This window comes from Aspergillus caelatus (genome assembly GCF_009193585.1).
Source record: "Aspergillus caelatus strain CBS 763.97 unplaced genomic scaffold BDV27scaffold_34, whole genome shotgun sequence".
Lineage (NCBI taxonomy): Eukaryota > Fungi > Ascomycota > Eurotiomycetes > Eurotiales > Aspergillaceae > Aspergillus > Aspergillus caelatus.
This window is the reverse complement of record NW_022475297.1, coordinates 62,289-79,426: the sequence shown is the minus strand read 5'-3', so window position 1 is coordinate 79,426 and position 17,138 is coordinate 62,289. Positions and strand designations below refer to the sequence as shown.

Genomic DNA, 17,138 nt, shown 5'->3' with positions numbered 1-17,138 from the left:
CCCGTTCAGTATTAAACTTTTGGAGGATGACCCTCTACCACCTCGTCAATTCGTATTATAATAGTCTCCAAGTTACAACACCAATCCAGGTCTTCATTCGTGTAGCACATAATGGTATATTGTATCTCAGCTAGTTATAAACGCATGGGACTCAGAGATACCTTGAATGCAAAATAACCACGCCCTATGACAAACCTTGCGGACCTAAAAGTACAGTACAATGTGCCATTCAATGATTATCCAGATTAAACCTTTATAATGACTTCATTTGGCCCAACTCATGTTTCCCATGGTGGGTCAAGGCCGGCCGAATACCGGGACCAGGAACCGGACCGAAGCCGACGGGCATGAAGCGATAATTAACGAATACTAGCGAACATATGCCGCGGCCAAGATATACAAGCCGGTGTAGACTATTATGTGACATAGGTACAATATGTTTATTATTGACTCACAATCTCGCACACCACCATCCTGTAATGCTTTTCCAGTATTCATAAGGCCGTCACTCATATAATATTCCAATATGAATACCGAAAACGACGCATATCCCGCCAGCAATCTAACCTGGCGGATCCTCAACCATGCCAATGAGAACAACTACGCCGTGGGTGCGTATAATTGGTGAGTGATGCCATCCCCGTATAGTTACAATACGAAGTCTAACAAGCATCAAGCTACAACAATGACGGAATCATGGCCGTCATTCGGGCTGCCGAGCGTAAGCGTTCGCCTGCCATTATCCAATTATTTCCATGGACCATGCATTTTCAGGGCTCGGAGTTCATTCGCTACGTTGTAAGAGCTGCACATGCGGCCGCCGTGCCGATCGCAGTCCACCTGGATCATTGCATCAAGCCCGAGGATGTGGAGTTAGCTCTCTCCCTACCTTTTGATTCTATCATGGTGGATGCCTCTACGCTCGACGAAGAGGCCAACATTCGCTATTGCAAAGAGATTGTAGACCGGGCAAGAGCTCTCAATATCACCATCGAAGCGGAGATGGGCCGTATTGAGGGTGGCGAGGATGGTTTGCCAACTGTGGACATGGACGCGGTTATGACGCGTCCTGAAGAAGCTGAGACATTTGTGCGTCGGGCCGGCGTTCATTATCTGGCCCCTTCCTTTGGGAATATTCATGGTGGTTATCCGGCTGGCGGGCCGGAGAAAGCGTGGGATCTTGAGCGGTACGTACAGTTGCCCGGCTACTTCTTTCCTAGACAATCTTTTGCAACCCATGCTTTATAATATCTCCACATATCAATGCAGACCGGCTAACCTTCAACTTGGTGTGATATCAGTCTTTCGGCCATTGGGAAGCTGGTGTCAAAGACTACACCACTAGCCCTCCACGGCACACACCCGGTGTCTGACGAGCTTTTTCAACAGACGATCACATGTGGTGTGAGGAAGATTAACCTTAACCGCACCGTGCGCGACGATTATACGGACTTCGTGGCTGAGAAAGCTGGTTCACTTGAGTTGACGGTCCTCAAGGTCCAAGCAGTCGAGATCTACGCTAGATCAATTGAGAGGATGATGGATATTCTGGGATCCTCGGGACGCTACTAGCTATGGGAATGCACTAGAACATAGACCTAGTATTATACTGTATGCTGATACAACACTGCCTACAAAGTTTCATGATGGAAACATTCGAATATATATACTTTGAACCAAAACCCCTCTTAGACGGGGACTGTCTGACCAATGATCAAAACAACATAATTGCTCTAATAATCCAGCTTCTATGGTATTAATCTTCCTCTGGAACCGAATACTTTCATATAATATCAAACGTGTGGAAGGATTTGATGCAGGTTATGTTGCAAAGTAGGCGCACGGGGTTTAGCCGAACTCCGACCGGGGACGTGATTTACGCGGTCCGATATCATCGGAGCTGCAACCGATAACTCCAGCGACTCTCATCATATCCCCATCAAATCTATTGTTGGACAAATGTTGATCCTCATGCTGCAGCAAGCGTGCTCATTAACTCCACATGTCTGCCTCACTCAATTCGCCTCTCCGACGCCGTCCACTGGCGTGTGTGCGATGCCGACGGCGGAAAGTCCGCTGCGACGGAGGCACACCCGCTTGTTCGAACTGCGCCCGAGCTGGAGTGGAATGTTTTGAAGGGACTCCAGGATCAGCGGTCTCTAAGAGGTAAGACTATAACTGGGCCTCAATTAAGACATAATGTCTCAAGTGTGCTTATCTCCCTTAGTCGACTGCAGTACCTGGAGAATCGCGTGCGGGAACTGGAGGCCCGCGAAGAGATCGAGCCGTCGGCAAATATCCGAACGCAGCCGACACAATGGCACCAAGAACAGCACCACAGCCATGTCTCCCCAACACAAGCCTCACAACAGGATGTCCACTCCATAGGCCCTACGAGGGCTATTCATCTAGCTGAAGTCCAGTCACCTCTGAGTCGGACGGCACAAACAGACGACACGTCTGGGGCCTCCCCGGCGGTCTCGTCTTCTAGCCGAATCACTCGGGACCAACCGCTGGCCCACGAAGTGGGCTTACTCTCTTTGACCAACGCCAGCGATCCGAAGTATTTGGGTCCGTCATCTGGAGTTACCTTTGCCCGTCTGATCTATGAGAGCGTACCTCAGTCGCAAGGACTGCCATTGGCGTATTCGCGACAGAATGACCAAGATCAAGGACTAAACGACCCGGGTCAAGGCCCTGTACTATGTGAAGCCTTGCAGGTCGACCTGCCTTCGATGGCAGAATGTCAGCAATATGCCGAGATGTATTTCGCTGCGTCAACATTCTACCCTTTCATATCTCAGGACGTCTTCTATACCCTTCTAGGGGAGGTGTTTCGCCTTAGCAAAACATCGACCTGGGAGAGTAGACTCCCAGTGAAGCTAGCGCTGGCACAGGTATTCCTGGTCCTTTCTCTTGGTGCAAGATCTCTTGAAATCAAATTATCCGGAACCTTTGGCTCTCGGGAGCTGTTTGCGACGGGGATGTCTTACGGCACACAGATCAAGCTTCATGATAGCATTGAGGGAGTGCAGATTCTCTTGCTTTTGGTGCAGCATAGCTTTTACAGCCCGGAGGGACTTAATGCGTGGTATCTATTGCATACTATACTTGCAAGCTGTCTTGACCTTGGGCTGCAGCGCCGTGATAATAGTGAGTTACTCGTCTCATTATCGAAGTCTACGCTGGGACCAACCTATATCGTATTTTCTAGGTTTGACACAAACGATGACTAACTCTCGTAACTGTAGGTAGTAAAGAGAGCGAGTCTCCATATCAGCGAAACATACGGCATTTGCGCAGTGCAATCTTCTGGTCAGCATACTCCATGGATCGTACCCTGACTACGATACTTGGTCGCCCGCTCACATTGCGGGATGAAGCGATTGATAGAGAATTCCCTGGGTTCGACAGCAACGACGAGGTTGAAGAGGCGGCTACCTACTGGGACCGGAATCCTAACTCTCAAGAAGCAGGACCGATCCCGGGACGGGCTCCAACCTCGTACACTGCATGCATCTATTCTCTGCGCTTTGACCGGCTCGTTGCAGAGATTAAGCTAATGCTGTATCGAGTCTCCCGGTCGCCTAGTCGCTTTCCTTGGCCGGCAGATGTAGGTGCATGGCAACAGGAAGCGCAAAGAGCTTGTGTTACTCTTCTCCAAGAGGTGCAAGATCACCAGCCAGGCCGTTTGCAGAGTGGGTCTAGCCCACTCTCTGGGGTTGCCGTCCAACGACTGCAACTCAAATACCATCAATGCATTATGCTCCTCTATCGTCCGAGTCCGCAGATGCCTCGACCCGGTCTAGACGCCGTTCAGGAGTGTTTCACTAGCGCCATGGAAATTATCGCCATCTATGCGGACCTGCATCGATTTTCGAATATGGAATGCTCATGGTTGTCCGCACATTCTATATTCGTGGCTTCAATTACAGTCCTTTATTGCGTCTGGACATATCCGGTGGTCCGCGGCACAACACCTATGGATGTTTGTCTGAAGCGAGCGGAACTAGCGCTCCAATTGCTCTCATTCCTCGGACAGACGTGGACAGTGGCACAAGAGGCCGGCCAGAAGTTAGCGAAGCTGATTAAGTCTACTAGTGAGGCATATGATGCGATAACCGGCGCTCCGGCTGACCCTCAATCACTGGTTAATAACGCATGGCCTGGTAATGATCCGACGGGGTTCGCGCAGAGACAAAACCAAGATAGAACATATCCGGCTCAAGAGGGTTCTGCCAACCTACCACCCGCTGATGGGAAGAGCTTTTTAATCGATGAGCTTGGAATCCTGCGCGACCTGTTCGATCTCGGCTGGCTGGATGACGTGCCCGACGGGAACCAATCATTTTTTGGACTCTAGACGGAGATGACATAAGTAGTTGGACTCTGCAACTTTGACATGATCCCGTCTTGGATGCATTGTGAAAATCGGTTGCAGCGTAAGACATCTAAGTTGTTCGCGAGCGGTTAGATAATCTTTGTGAGCGTGCCACCATGCTGAGCTGTGCTCGCTATGTGAGATTCTGGCTATATTCTGTGGCTGCATGCGCTGCCTCCTCCCTGGTGATTCGATTCATTCTGGCTGTGGCTCCAGAAATCATTGGATTGATTTCGTGAGTTGTTCAACTTAAGCCCACCGTGACGAAGTCTGAGCCTCCCCTCGGTGATTATAGACCCCTGCAGCAAACGCAAAACTGGCCTCGAGTTGATCGTCCAATGCCTCCTGCTTGAACGACCGATATCCAAAAACGGAGCCTCGTGGACAAACTAGCTTGAAATAGCGCGCCGCTTACAGATCGAGCCTGAATTGGCCATAGTATTCTACAGAGATAGAACGTTATGGGTCATCCGTAGGGGCCATATCCATTACGAACCTATGATGAGGAATCAATGGGTCAGCTTATCAGCTTTTGTCGCCTATGACTTTCTCACGGTGAATTGGATCGCAGCCTAAATCTGACCGAGATCTAATCACATCTGATTTTCTCGAAAGAATGCCCAATCTATCGGCATTCACAGGCTTCTCAACATCCCGATAGTGGAAGATACTATCAGTCCTATGTGGTGTATAGTACTGGCACAACATCAAAGCATGCCGCAATCGTGGGAATGCTTCTCTTCTTTATCTGCAAACTTTTATGATTAGCATAATGAAGACTAATTAACAATAAGTCACGTAGAACAAGCAACCATTAACCACCGAACCTATACATGGAATCTTGCCTAATTACTCGTAAAATAATTAACCGCCAACACCGAACCCAGCCCAATCTCCTTCTCCCACGCATCAAGATCATACCGCATGCGATACCAATTACTCAGGTTTTGTCCATCCGGCGGCGCATACTTCTTCCCATCAAAAGTCTCCAGCTGCTCATACAGAAAAAAAATATACCGATGCGGCGAGCTACCCGGAGGCGGTGCGGGTCCGATATAGTTCGCAACGAACGGTTTGGTGACTTCCAACTGGCCGTTCCTGGCTTTGAGTCCCGGTTGTATCCAATGGAGGATAGGTCCGAGTACCCCGAAGGAGGGGAATGGGGCGTCGATGTCAAGACTAACGACCATGTAAGTTGCTGACGGGGAGGGGACGTCGAAGGTGAGTGTGGGGTGGGATTGGGCGTCTTAGGTTTGCATTGTTAGTTGGTATCAGGGGCTGTCTGGGTAATTAAGTGATTGTACCAGCCCTGGGGATGTATTGTCCTGGTTTCACATTTGCGTGAGGTCCTACTGTCAAGCCAAGAATCTTAGTAGGGTCTTGGTCGATCAGTGCGAGGGCGGCTTTGACGCTTCGATTCTCAGGCATGGTGGAGAATAAATGACAGATCTTGAAGCGCGTAAGTGGGACAAAGCTTGGCGACAAGGTTTATCTTTATAAAAAGAAAGAAACAGTGATGATGAAAGACGCCATGAAGAAGCCAAGTCCAAACATGCATCGGAGATAAGATAACCCTTAAGTCCATGGGGGGTGGCCGGACTTAAGTTCTGTAGAGCCCGAAGTCCGGTGGTCTGCAACCGATTTTATAGGTCGGAAATGAAATCCGCTGCCTTTACAAGTCGTCGGAATGGATGGTGCGTCATTCGCGTGGTCTATTTCGCTGCAAGAAAGTAAGATATGTACATACACTCAAGCCGAAGTCATTGTCCGGGCTGGTCAATCCTATAAACCACCTTGGCCGTGTTCAACCAGGCCTCATATTCTACCTCTTCTGCCGTCGTGTCGTAGTGGTAATGTCCACCCATCCCATGCGTCGAGAAGCAATGCGTGTGCTCCATCCGTAAATCCCAGCTCTCCGAGTCCACCGAGTGGAATACTGTGAGACAGATTAACGGTGCCGACGAGTCATAATACTTGAACCATTCGTGATCGGGACCGGGACAAGGATCGGGACTGAAGTCAGTCATGACATGGAGTTTGGTCTTTCCACTACGAACGAGAAAGACTCCGCCCATGCTGATGGGCTGCCCGCCATATTTCGTTTTCAGAACGTCCTGGATCGCTTCCGTGAAGTTCAAATCACCTGTCCGGCACTTCGCCCGAACATGAATGACGTCTCCCGGCAGACCATCCGAACCGAACAGGTTGGCCATCAGGCCAAAGTCTTTTGAGTCGTCAAGAACCCTGTCGAGATGACAATGCCCCTCTTCATTGACCTTTGCGTAGTGCGTCTCATTCTGCCACTCGCCATCATGCCCGCGTGCCAGGTTCGGCATGAGTTCGGAGTTCTGCCCGATTACATGGAATGGACCAGCGGCTGCGCCCAAAACAAAGCTTCGCTGCTGCATTTCGGTCATTCGCATGATTGTGGGCAGTGAGTACTTTTTGTCCAGGCGTGGAGTGGGCCGTAGATGTGGAGGTCCACCGACGTCTGCAATGCGTTCGTTGCCACAGAGGCCCTCGCCAGCTAGATGGAAGGGAGGCTGACGCAGATCGGGACAGGGAACAATACTGGCCGCGACATGAGCAAAATGCTTGCTCAATCGCTCGTCAATGACTTGGCTCAACTCGGAGAGAGGAGGCGGATCAAGTGCGAGCTTCTTAATTGGAAGATTGGTATCCATTTATTTGGTTGTGAATTGGGTTGGTAAGCCTTGAGCATTATACGAAGGTGGTGAAAGAATGTGGAAAAGATTGCGGTTATATGGAGTACTTACGGAATACTCCGTACGTTAAACTGCTGCTAACAAAGATTTGGCGGAAAACCCCGCACGCTGCTTTCCCTAGGTAGGCCTAGCGCCCGAGCCTTATAAATGCTCTGCGTGTTAGAGCGAGTCCTTTCGTTCGTAGTTCTGGTCTTCTAGAGAGCAACTAAGCCCCTACCCTCCTGATGAGACCCATACCATACAAATAGCTCGATGGCCATGATATGTAATCCACCGGGAGACAAGCTTTTTGCCACAAGTGCAGTCGCTAGTGAAGGAGTGGACTCGAACTGCTGGAGCACTTGTGGCCTAGAGATGTATGATCCAGCTTGACCAAGGTATACTTATGCCGGTCATGAAATTTGTATTGAGGCATATCCTTAGTAGCTCCAGGTACAGAGACAGAATCTAGCTAATGAATGCTCTAGAACTCGTATTGCGAGAGTGGACCACTCGTTTATCTTCAGCAGTCAACCTGACCTCCAAGAGGATCTGCAAACTTGGCGCTCAGGCTGTGTTGTGATTCTCTGTAGATTAGATTTCTCACGTTCCCCCCCTTAATCATTAGTTGGGATCGTTTAGCTAACTTTCCCTCTGCCGATATTCGTTTCACCACCAAAATGAGCCATTACAGTGACTATTACTTCACCTCAAATTTAAGCAGCTATACATGCCCAACACAACATTCAACAATCTTCAATGCCAGCTCCCGAATGCATGTGCTCGCGAGCCGGCGACAGGGAAACTATACTGTTGCGACTACAATGATGGTCTTGGTAATATATGTTGGTCAATAACTTCCGAATGCGCCAGTAATAACAGCACGCGTTTCTGTGGCACGGGGGATCGCACATGGTGCTGTCTTTACGAAACGTTTGTCTTTGTTCCATTTCCCTCCTCGACGCCCTTCTTAACGGCAAGTAGTCTGACGGAGGGTACAGAGAGTCGTGTACCAAGGCAGATAACCAGCTGAATATCTGTTGGAATAACGAACGCAGCCCGCTCGGGAACATAAGCAGCCAAGTGCTAGAGGACACATACTCCTCCTTAAGGGCCACAGCCCCATCCGCCACCACCTGGGCTTTTGATCCGCAGTCATTGATTCCTACCACCTCGACATCCACCCCGAGCACAACAACTGCCGTGACTACCTCCACACAAAGGCCTAGTTCCTCTTCCGCATCCCTATCTGGTGGTGTCATTGCAGGTATCGTGGTCGGTGTCGTAGCGATGGTCGCAATCGTAGTGGGAGGGGGCGTATACCTACTCAAACGGCATCGCCGGCGACAGAATCCCATCACTGGATCATCGCCTGCGGAGTTACTCGCGCATAGGGAACCACCAATGGGACAGCTTTATGATGCTGATGGCAAGGCAGTAAATTTGCCAAGAACTGTGCACGAATTACCAGCAAATAATCAGTAAGAAAACGCGAAGTTGAGTTTTAGTATACACTGCTGGCATCCGGCTTTAACTCTCTATCAACATTAATAGTGAGCCCCGGCTCGGTCATATCTTGAGAAGTTTTGATTTTTTCCCTTTTCGGGATTATCGTGTGTATATATTTCGGTGTAATCGTTGCTTGAACATATTTGCGCCAAAATTCTTGATTAACTGTTATAGTGAGGCGAACGAGAACAATTTAAGATAGATGGGATACCAGTCACGAAAAGTCCCAGCACAATTGGCAAGGTCCGCATGCTTGATTCGCTCATGATCAACGCATCCTGAGCAGTAACACTTGCACCGATTCCTCTCAGCTGGCCTGGGCATGACCGGGGCCGAGTTGTCAGGATGGCACACACGCAACTTAGCTTCGCTTGGCTAAAGTCTGAGCACTCGTTTTCAAAAGGCACAAAATTGAACATGCGGGACATTGGACATGTAGTATGCAGTTCGCCAAGGTCTAAGTGATTAAAATAGGCCCAGTCACGGAAGAGAACCATGCCATGCAGCATGCTCAACATCGCTGTCTTTCACATTTGTCAGGTCCCCTGACATATTTTTGGTATCATATTATTCAATCTGGCCTCTAATTGTAATTCCTTCTCTCATTTCTTGTTTATTACAGTAGATAATTATAAAAAAAAGTTTTATAAAAGAAATACATCTCGACTGGTGTATTCTAAAGTTCACGTTGTTTTGATGCGTGATAGTCTGGTATAACCGTGTAAGGTGTTGGTGGGTGGATTTAATTGAATCTGCCACTTCACGTGGTGGGCTGGTTATTTGTTTGACTGCTTAGTGCTGTGGGCTGGTTAGGAACAGACCGGAAAATGCACAATTTTAGAATGTTCTCAAAGAGAAGCCCAACCATAACCATTGCATAATTTAGGGCAGTAATAAAAGACCTACAAATTCTAGGAGTTCGAGTATGTCACGTCCACATTTGTTACGTAACTAGATTGAACACCTCTATATTTTCTTACTTTTGCCACAATTTATCAATTGAGGCACTATGGCGGAGTGGTTAACGCGATGCCCTGCTATACCCATTAAATGTGTTAGTCTAGGCATTTCCCTCGGGAGCGTGAGTTCGAATCTCACTGGTGTCGACTTTTTTGTACTTTTTACACTTCCATCTATCTACCTCAGAAAACATTGCCTCCCTCCCCCACAACAACTCATCTTCCACTGAGACGTACTTTTTAAGAAATCACTTCTTTCTTCATACTTTATAACTCAATGAATTTAGTCTAATTCCTTTTCTGAGCTTCACCTATAGCGCACCCAGTCTGTATCGGCATCAGGATCCTATCCTCTCGCCGTCAGCCGGTGCTATCGTCGTCGTTATTGACCCAAACATCACCGCGGTGGACTATGGTCAGCTGGGGACCGGCGTAGTCACTGACCACTTCCTAGTATCTGTCCGACTACAATCCGTGGGACCGTGGTGACAATCGCCTTCACTTACAAGGCCGTCTTAAGCTTCGGTACTACGCGTGGCTTTCCCTAAGATGACCCAAGACATGTATGCGCGGGCTCCGTTTGGTCTCTTCGCCGCGTTTACCTTTCGTAGTACTGTTGAGGTGTTCTTTCATTTTCAGAACGTAAAAGCTAGAGTATGAAGGGCACAGAGTTAGTTATTATGTTACTATGGTACGAAGTCGGAATTGCGTCTGTTTCAGAGCAGAATTCTGTTTTGGACCTGGAGAAAGATGTCATATCAATCGCGCAGTAGCAAATTGTACTGCAGGCGTTCAGATTCCTGACGAGGGTTCATTATGCACGAGATCAGACCATATGCAGTCTTCATGAAACCCTCGTCAAAGAAGATATCCGGTGGTAGATGCTGGCATGAGATTTAACAATAATTATAGCGCATGACTACAGATGAACAAACAAAAGTGTCTGGCGGAAGCACTTTACTTGCGAGGGCGTGTTCACCAGATTGCCCATTAGCTAAACATACTCCGTCTGATCGTAACAAAAGATTGTAGATAAATGGAAGAACTCCTTCACCGCCCACCGCGATTGCTGACGGAATACTCCGTAATTCGAGCGTTTTCCCTGCAGACCGCCTCCCTAGCTTGATAGAGTAGGGTAACAACTGTCACCAACCCAATATGCTATTTGTTCATGAAAACCGAAGCCTTTTCAGCGACGACGACATCAATTTCCTTTATTTAGGCAACAAAGGACAATATCGCGTCGGCACGGATGGTTGTGGGGCGTCATTAGATAAACGCAAAGCACCTCGGCTTCCTTCTTCTTTAAGGTTACATCGACCAGCGCGCTTAATCCCCACTGTTGGAAAATGCGGGATTAAATCTCTTTCAAGAGCAGGTAAAGATCAGCATTGTGGTTGATTCGGTCCGCGATGAGGGTCCACCAATTTAAGATACTCTGCGAAGTCAAAGCCGAACATTTCTTTCGGCCCAGCCACTGTTCACCAACCGACGCTTCCGTCAATTGATGGTGTCCGTTGCCTCCACGAAGAATGTTGGTGTAATGGATCTGCAGTGCTTTTACACAAGGCCACTGGCTAGGGCGGGCTGGTTCACGGGCGTTCTTGGATCAGGAACAATGTGAGGTAAGCCGTACCGAACCAGGGATCTTGGACCACACCCATGAAGAGGATTCCCTAGGCCGACCTCTCACCCCACTATCGGATTAAACATACAACGACTCTCATAATCTTATTCACTCACAGGAGCTTAGTATTCACTAAAAGATCCACATGGATTTCCAACGACCTTCCAAATTCGGTATTTGGACCATGCTGCTAACCACTCTGCATCTAGCGGACCATGAAGATGCGCCCACAATGCCTCTATCTGAACCAATGCCGATGCGGTTACTTTGGTCGTTGTTTCCCCGGACATTGACCGACGGAGCGATACGGCAACCGCTGTTGTATTCTTGCGCATGTGCGGATTACGGAGGTGCCTCGTCTTATTGAGTATCCGGTGTAGAGTAAACGGCCGGATCATACCCCGGGATGAAGGAGTTGAGACTAGTATCGGAACTACAAAAGCTTAGGGAATTATGTGTGGCAATTGCCGTCATGGGGATCAACCAAGGCCTGCACTCCATTTTCAATACTTACTGGACTTGACTATTACATCTCATAGTAGGCAGCTCATTGGCTTCTTATCATCAGCCCTAGAATAATCACATGAAGCACCTCTTTTTTTTTTTTTCCTTTTTTTCCTTTTTTTCTTTTTTATTCCGTTTTTTTCACCTTCCCCATACAATGCGTTTTTCTATGAAACTCCCCACAGTTTTCTGTTAGCAAATGTCGGGGGTATCCACATCGCATGCAGCCATCGTCATTGCCCAATATCCTACCGGCGCGGGATTCTTTCCTTCTCGTGTATTTGGGTTTATTTTACATGAAAGAAATGCTCATGGAAGGATGCTTGAGTGGGGCAAAGATGCTATTGGGCACAAAATGATATCGTGGAACCTGTTGTCACGGCCAGTGAATCCCCCCAGAATCCTAGATGAAATGTCGTACAACACCTGAAAATGCACTGGGAATATTCAGTAAGAAGCTTCAAATCATGTATCGCGCACGCGACATGTGCTGCAGAATGGCCAACCACGTTTTCCCCGTTCCTGTAGCCAAGAAGTTGCCAAGTTGCCAAGGGAATCCTAGCGCATCTTCCGAACGTGTGAGAGATCTCCCTTACGGCACGCGGAGAAGCTGAGTGGGGCCCTTATCTGATATGGGAAGCAAGGGACGGAATTGTGATATGCTCCAACCTCGAGGAACCGGGCCGACAGAGGGCCCCGGTCCTAGGATAAATAGGAGCATTGTTCCCTGCAAAGAGTAATCGTCGCTCTGTTTGTGCTCTTCTTGCGTGGGTAGCTGGTCTTTATTACTCCGTACCTTTGTTACGCTTGCAGGATCGACATTATGCATCTTACTTCTTTAATAGTTACGGCTGGTGTGGTGGCTGCCGCTCCTTCGTTCAGTCGTCGCGGTGCTGCCTCTCATAAGCCCAATGTGACCAACATCCAGGTCGGCCCCCGGCCGTATTTCCTCGTGGATGACATGGACGAGAGTCCCTTGAAAAGCAAGCTGGAGTCCTGCGCAGAGACGCCCATCCGTCATGCCCCCCAATTCTCCATTGCCCATCGGGGTGGCCCGCTGCAAATTCCCGAGCACAGTCGCCAAGGTATGATGGCCGCTGCTCGCATGGGCGCTGGCATCATTGAGTGTGACGTTGCCTTCACCAAGGACCGAGAGCTCGTTTGCCGTCACTCCCAGTGTGATCTCCACACAACCACCAACATCTTGACCATCCCTGAGCTGGCCGCCAAGTGCACTGTTCCCTTCCAGCCAGCGACAGATAGCACACCAGCCAAGGCCAAGTGCTGTACATCCGACATCACATTGGCTGAGTTCAAATCGCTCTGCGCTAAGATGGACTCTAGCAACTCGTCGGCCACGACCCCCGAGGATTACCAGTATGGTGGACCGGCCTGGCGCACAGAGCTCTATGACACCTGCGGTACCCCCGTGGCGCACCATGAGTACATTGACCTGATCGAATCCTTGGGCCTGCAGTTCTCTCCCGAACTCAAGACCCCTGAGGTCACCATGCCATTCCAGGGTAACTACACCCAGGAGATGTACGCTCAACAGCTCATCAACGATTATAAGCGCCGTCACATCAACCCCTCCCGCGTGTGGCCCCAGTCTTTCCTCGATAAGGACATCTTCTACTGGATCCAGCATGAACCCGCGTTCGGCAAACAGGCCATTTATCTTGATGAGCGCACCGACACCGAAGAGGGTTACAAAGCTGCTGTTGCCAGCCTCCCCGAGCTCGCCAAGAAGGGCGTCAAGATTATGGCCCCCGCTATCTATGCGCTGTTGAACGCTACCGAGGATGGCGAGCTCGTGCCCTCCGAGTATGCCGTGGCCGCCAAGGAAGCCGGCTTCGACATCATCACCTGGTCCCTTGAGCGGTTCCCTCCCTTGGCACAATCTGCTGCCGAAGAAAACTACTTTGTTCAGTCGTTTTCTTCGGCGATCAGCAAGGATGGCGACATGTATCGCATTGTTGATGCCCTCGCACAGAAGGTCGGTGTGCGTGGTATCTTCTCCGACTGGCCCGCGACGGTCACCTACTATGCCAGCTGTATGGGATTGAACTAAGGTTGTTCTATCGTGATTATTGACGGTCGGCGACGTTATTGTACGATTAATGTATAGACTTACGAGTGCGAACAAAATGTCTTTTACACGACACATGTACAGTTTAGTTTAGTTACTCAGACCTTCCTGGTTTAATAAACAAGATCCTTGATTCATACTTGAAGCTACTTACAGCAGGAGTCTCGGCATCTGGACTCCGTGTGGCGTCATACGTATTCGAAGAACGAGTCCAGACCTGCTTATGGGGAGCTGTCACTGAATGTTGAATAATAGATGTTCCATGGTAGACGTACAACCCCTCAACCTTATGATCCTGACATCCGTAAACTAGGGTTGGAGCTACATTACCCAATTCGGTAACCCTCTAGCCACCGCTGACATCATCACAACCCTCACCCTTATAAATGCCGTATGAACTCCTGAACTATCACTTTCCTTCATTATCCATAAGTCCAACAATTCATCACAAGTATCAACAATCAAATATGTCGTTCAATATGTTCCGAAACACCATCATCCGCACCCGCCCTCTCCTCCGAACCTCCACCCTGACAAGAGCATACCAAATCCAAGCTCACCCAGAAGCATATAGCTCTAAAAACCAAGAATGTCAGACTAGCCACTTCGCCCAGTTTCCCCTACGACAGAACCAATGAACCCAGTCGACTAACAAGAATAGTTTTCATCGCCGCCTCCTTCCCGGATGATTTTGAATCACCCACGTTGTCGGAAAAGCGCGGCGTCCCGACCTCGTCGTGGGATGAGCTTCATGCTACCTTGAGTGAAGCGGCGGTATATCTCTCTCAAGGTCTATCTGTATAGGGTCTAGGATAGGAGGCTGATCATTGGTGATAGGTGAAAGCCGATCGGGGTGAGGTGAAGATGCAACAGCTTACTTCGCGAGAGGAGTTGGAGAGGATGTTGCAGCCGGATAAGATGGATCCGAAGATTGATGAGATGTGATCTCGCTGTGTCCCTGTGAGGATGGTGATTATGACTCTATGGTCTTTCTTGAGATTGTCATGATGAGATGTATTCTGTCTGTGTTTCTAATTTGACGATCGTTCATGTCACTTAGTTCAGTTAGTATAAAAACATAATGTATGGTTTGCTTGTGTCGATCACAGGAAGTGGTTTGTTTCAAAGACACCTTTATTTGTAGAGAATCGTTGACTGATGAGTATAAAAGTTTCGATATACCAATTTGATTCATAAAAACGTAAAGTCGTATTAAATACGCACTGACTACCTTCTATCCCAGTAGTGTACAGACAATATCCCAGGGTATATATGTATATAGATATCCACAGTTTAGCTCACATCTTCCAGTTGCTGCACCCCTTCCACCTTTTCATCCACTCGTCTCTCCTGAGCATGCTGGCCAGGCATGACTGTGCGTCCACCTTTGGAACTGTACACACCCCCGGTAATACCACCTTTGGCGAATAGTAATGGAATATCTTCCAGTTCCAATCCCTTGGTTTCGGGATAGAAGAAGTATACCATGGGGATAAACGCCGCGTTCAACACGGCGAAGATCACAAAGGTCTTCCATTTGATGTTGTCTATTCTTATTAGCTTGCGTCACGGAAGAAAGAAAGGTCTATAACTTACCGAAGGCAATCGGGGTAATCTTGACCACCGCAAACACCGCCATCCAATTCCACCCCGACGCGATGGCCGCCATCCTCGTTCTGACACGCGTCGTGTTAATCTCGGCCGGATAGAACCACGGCACTGGGAGCCAGCCCACGCCGTAGAAAATCTGGAAGATAAAAATGAATGCCGTCGCACCGTAGGCACAGTCCATCCGGTTTAGCGAAAGCAGAATAGACACCATCACAAAGCATAGACACAGTCCAGCGGAACAGATGATCAAAAGCGTCCGACGACCGAAGCGATCCATGAGGAAGACCGGAATTGCCGAGCCGACGAGGTATGTGCACTGGATACAACCGCCCAGGATCATCGCGAGGTTTCGATCCATACCCATGGTTTCTTGGAACATGACGGGTCCGTAGTAGTTGATCATGTTGGATCCGGTGAATTGTTGACCCAGCTCGATTGTGATGGTGATCAGCATCCGACGGAGATTCTGTACCTCGCCCCAGGTGAAGAGTTCCTTGAAGCTGAAGGGGCCACCTTTTTGTTCTTCTTCCAGACCGACTTGGATGTCGAGGATGGTCTTGGTTACGAGTGCGTCATCGAGGGGACGGTCTTCGATCGCAGCGACGACGGCGCGGGCTTCTTCGTGGCGGTCGTGTTGGACCAGCCAACGGGGGGTCTCGGGTAATCCGATCACCTGGAGGATGAGGAGGATGGCGAAGACGGCTTGGAAGGAGAGCGGGAAACGCCACTGGAAGGATGATCCATAAAAGCTTGTACCATAGTCCATCCTGTTGAGGGTCCTTGGTCAGTATCTCGATTTCAACATGAAAAGGAATATAGGACGGAAAGGCGAGATGACGTACCAGTAGGCAATAACCACGCCCAGAATTGTCACTGTGCCCTGCAGGGTCAACAGAGCACCACGATACGACGCAGGCGAGCATTCACTCTGGTAAACTGGCGCAGTTGAAGAGTTCATGCCATTGCCCACACCCGTGACAATACGGCCGACGATCAACTGTGCGACAGTGTTTGAAGTGGCCAGGATGATCGTACCGATCACCATGATAAAGCCACCGAGCATAAGCATGGTCCGACGACCCATTCGTTCTCCGATAAAGTATGATACAATCGAACCGATCACACAGCCGATATCGTACAGAGCCGTGATGTTACCCTGCATGTTGGCATCGGGATTGTTGAAGTCCCTCCCGAATCGATTGTCCGCACCGACGAGTCCTGCCATGACGCCTGCGATTATTAGTTTTTTTTTATTCAGAAAAACCGGGTAATGGTTTCAGTCGCACCTTGATCGAAACCCAAAAGCAAGAACGCCTGGCAGGACGCCATGGTGATGGCGATAATCAGCGTCCTGCCTCTAAAATCATGTTTCCAGAGCCGCATCTTGTGCCTGAAGTCCAGCTTCTGTAGATACCGCAAAAAGTCTATAATAACAATAACATCTAGTTTCGACAAGCAAAACTTCGGCCCATCACCCACGGGGCTCCATGGATCTAATACTCTTCCGAAAGGGTAGGATTCCGTACGCCTCCCCGACGGCAGTTGTGCACATTATCTGGCCGTGGTCTTTTAGCCCGAGGAGAATCCCGGGGTCCCCACATGGAATGTGTTTAAGTGAGGATCTTATTCGACCGTGGGCATTAGAGTCCCCAGAGTCCTGAGCTGGAGTTCGGGTGATCATCGCCCCGAGAATGCGGAGAAATTCCCCATACCGTGCGGATATCCCGGGTTGGGCTGACCGGTGTTGCGTAGA

At 49.2% G+C, this 17,138-nt stretch overlaps 7 protein-coding genes and 1 non-coding gene across 8 annotated transcripts; 5 read left to right on the top strand and 3 right to left on the bottom strand.

The window, feature by feature from the left end:
• Window positions 1-526: 526 nt before the first annotated feature.
• On the top strand, window positions 527-1,572 carry BDV27DRAFT_154837 (class II fructose-bisphosphate aldolase; the record flags this gene model as incomplete). The annotated part of the gene is made up of 3 exons (XM_032072027.1): window positions 527-624; window positions 678-1,187; window positions 1,302-1,572. 3 exons carry the CDS (start codon window positions 527-529, stop codon window positions 1,570-1,572), a joined length of 879 nt encoding a protein of 292 aa, XP_031930626.1.
• Window positions 1,573-1,969: 397 nt separating this feature from the next.
• On the top strand, window positions 1,970-4,785 carry BDV27DRAFT_169479 (fungal specific transcription factor domain-containing protein). Its single transcript, XM_032075043.1, has 3 exons — window positions 1,970-2,166; window positions 2,228-3,153; window positions 3,252-4,785. Exons 1-3 carry the CDS (start codon window positions 2,003-2,005, stop codon window positions 4,361-4,363), a joined length of 2,202 nt encoding a protein of 733 aa, XP_031930625.1. The 5' UTR covers window positions 1,970-2,002; the 3' UTR covers window positions 4,364-4,785.
• Window positions 4,786-5,226: 441 nt separating this feature from the next.
• On the bottom strand, window positions 5,227-5,809 carry BDV27DRAFT_154835 (YbhB/YbcL family Raf kinase inhibitor-like protein; the record flags this gene model as incomplete). The annotated part of the gene is made up of 2 exons (XM_032072026.1): window positions 5,227-5,627; window positions 5,686-5,809. The coding sequence occupies 2 exons, from the start codon at window positions 5,807-5,809 to the stop codon at window positions 5,227-5,229; spliced, it is 525 nt and encodes a 174-aa protein (XP_031930624.1).
• A 332-nt stretch (window positions 5,810-6,141) lies between these two features.
• Window positions 6,142-7,065, bottom strand: BDV27DRAFT_169476 (PTD012 family protein; the record flags this gene model as incomplete). Its single annotated transcript, XM_032075042.1, has 1 exon — window positions 6,142-7,065. One exon carries the CDS (start codon window positions 7,063-7,065, stop codon window positions 6,142-6,144), a length of 924 nt encoding a protein of 307 aa, XP_031930623.1.
• Window positions 7,066-9,598: 2,533 nt separating this feature from the next.
• On the top strand, window positions 9,599-9,701 carry BDV27DRAFT_t56. Its single transcript has one exon. It is a non-coding gene; the product is annotated as a tRNA-Ser (tRNA).
• Window positions 9,702-12,441: 2,740 nt separating this feature from the next.
• Window positions 12,442-13,756, top strand: BDV27DRAFT_169474 (glycerophosphodiester phosphodiesterase family protein; the record flags this gene model as incomplete). Its single annotated transcript, XM_032075041.1, has 1 exon — window positions 12,442-13,756. The coding sequence occupies exon 1, from the start codon at window positions 12,509-12,511 to the stop codon at window positions 13,754-13,756; it is 1,248 nt and encodes a 415-aa protein (XP_031930622.1). The 5' UTR covers window positions 12,442-12,508.
• Window positions 13,757-14,218: 462 nt separating this feature from the next.
• Window positions 14,219-14,882, top strand: BDV27DRAFT_123685 (uncharacterized protein). Its single transcript, XM_032065923.1, has 3 exons — window positions 14,219-14,365; window positions 14,436-14,548; window positions 14,612-14,882. The coding sequence occupies exons 1-3, from the start codon at window positions 14,242-14,244 to the stop codon at window positions 14,717-14,719; spliced, it is 345 nt and encodes a 114-aa protein (XP_031930621.1). The 5' UTR covers window positions 14,219-14,241; the 3' UTR covers window positions 14,720-14,882.
• A 185-nt stretch (window positions 14,883-15,067) lies between these two features.
• On the bottom strand, window positions 15,068-16,714 carry BDV27DRAFT_154831 (sugar porter family MFS transporter; the record flags this gene model as incomplete). The annotated part of the gene is made up of 4 exons (XM_032072025.1): window positions 15,068-15,321; window positions 15,371-16,152; window positions 16,228-16,615; window positions 16,672-16,714. The coding sequence occupies 4 exons, from the start codon at window positions 16,712-16,714 to the stop codon at window positions 15,068-15,070; spliced, it is 1,467 nt and encodes a 488-aa protein (XP_031930620.1).
• Window positions 16,715-17,138: the final 424 nt, after the last annotated feature.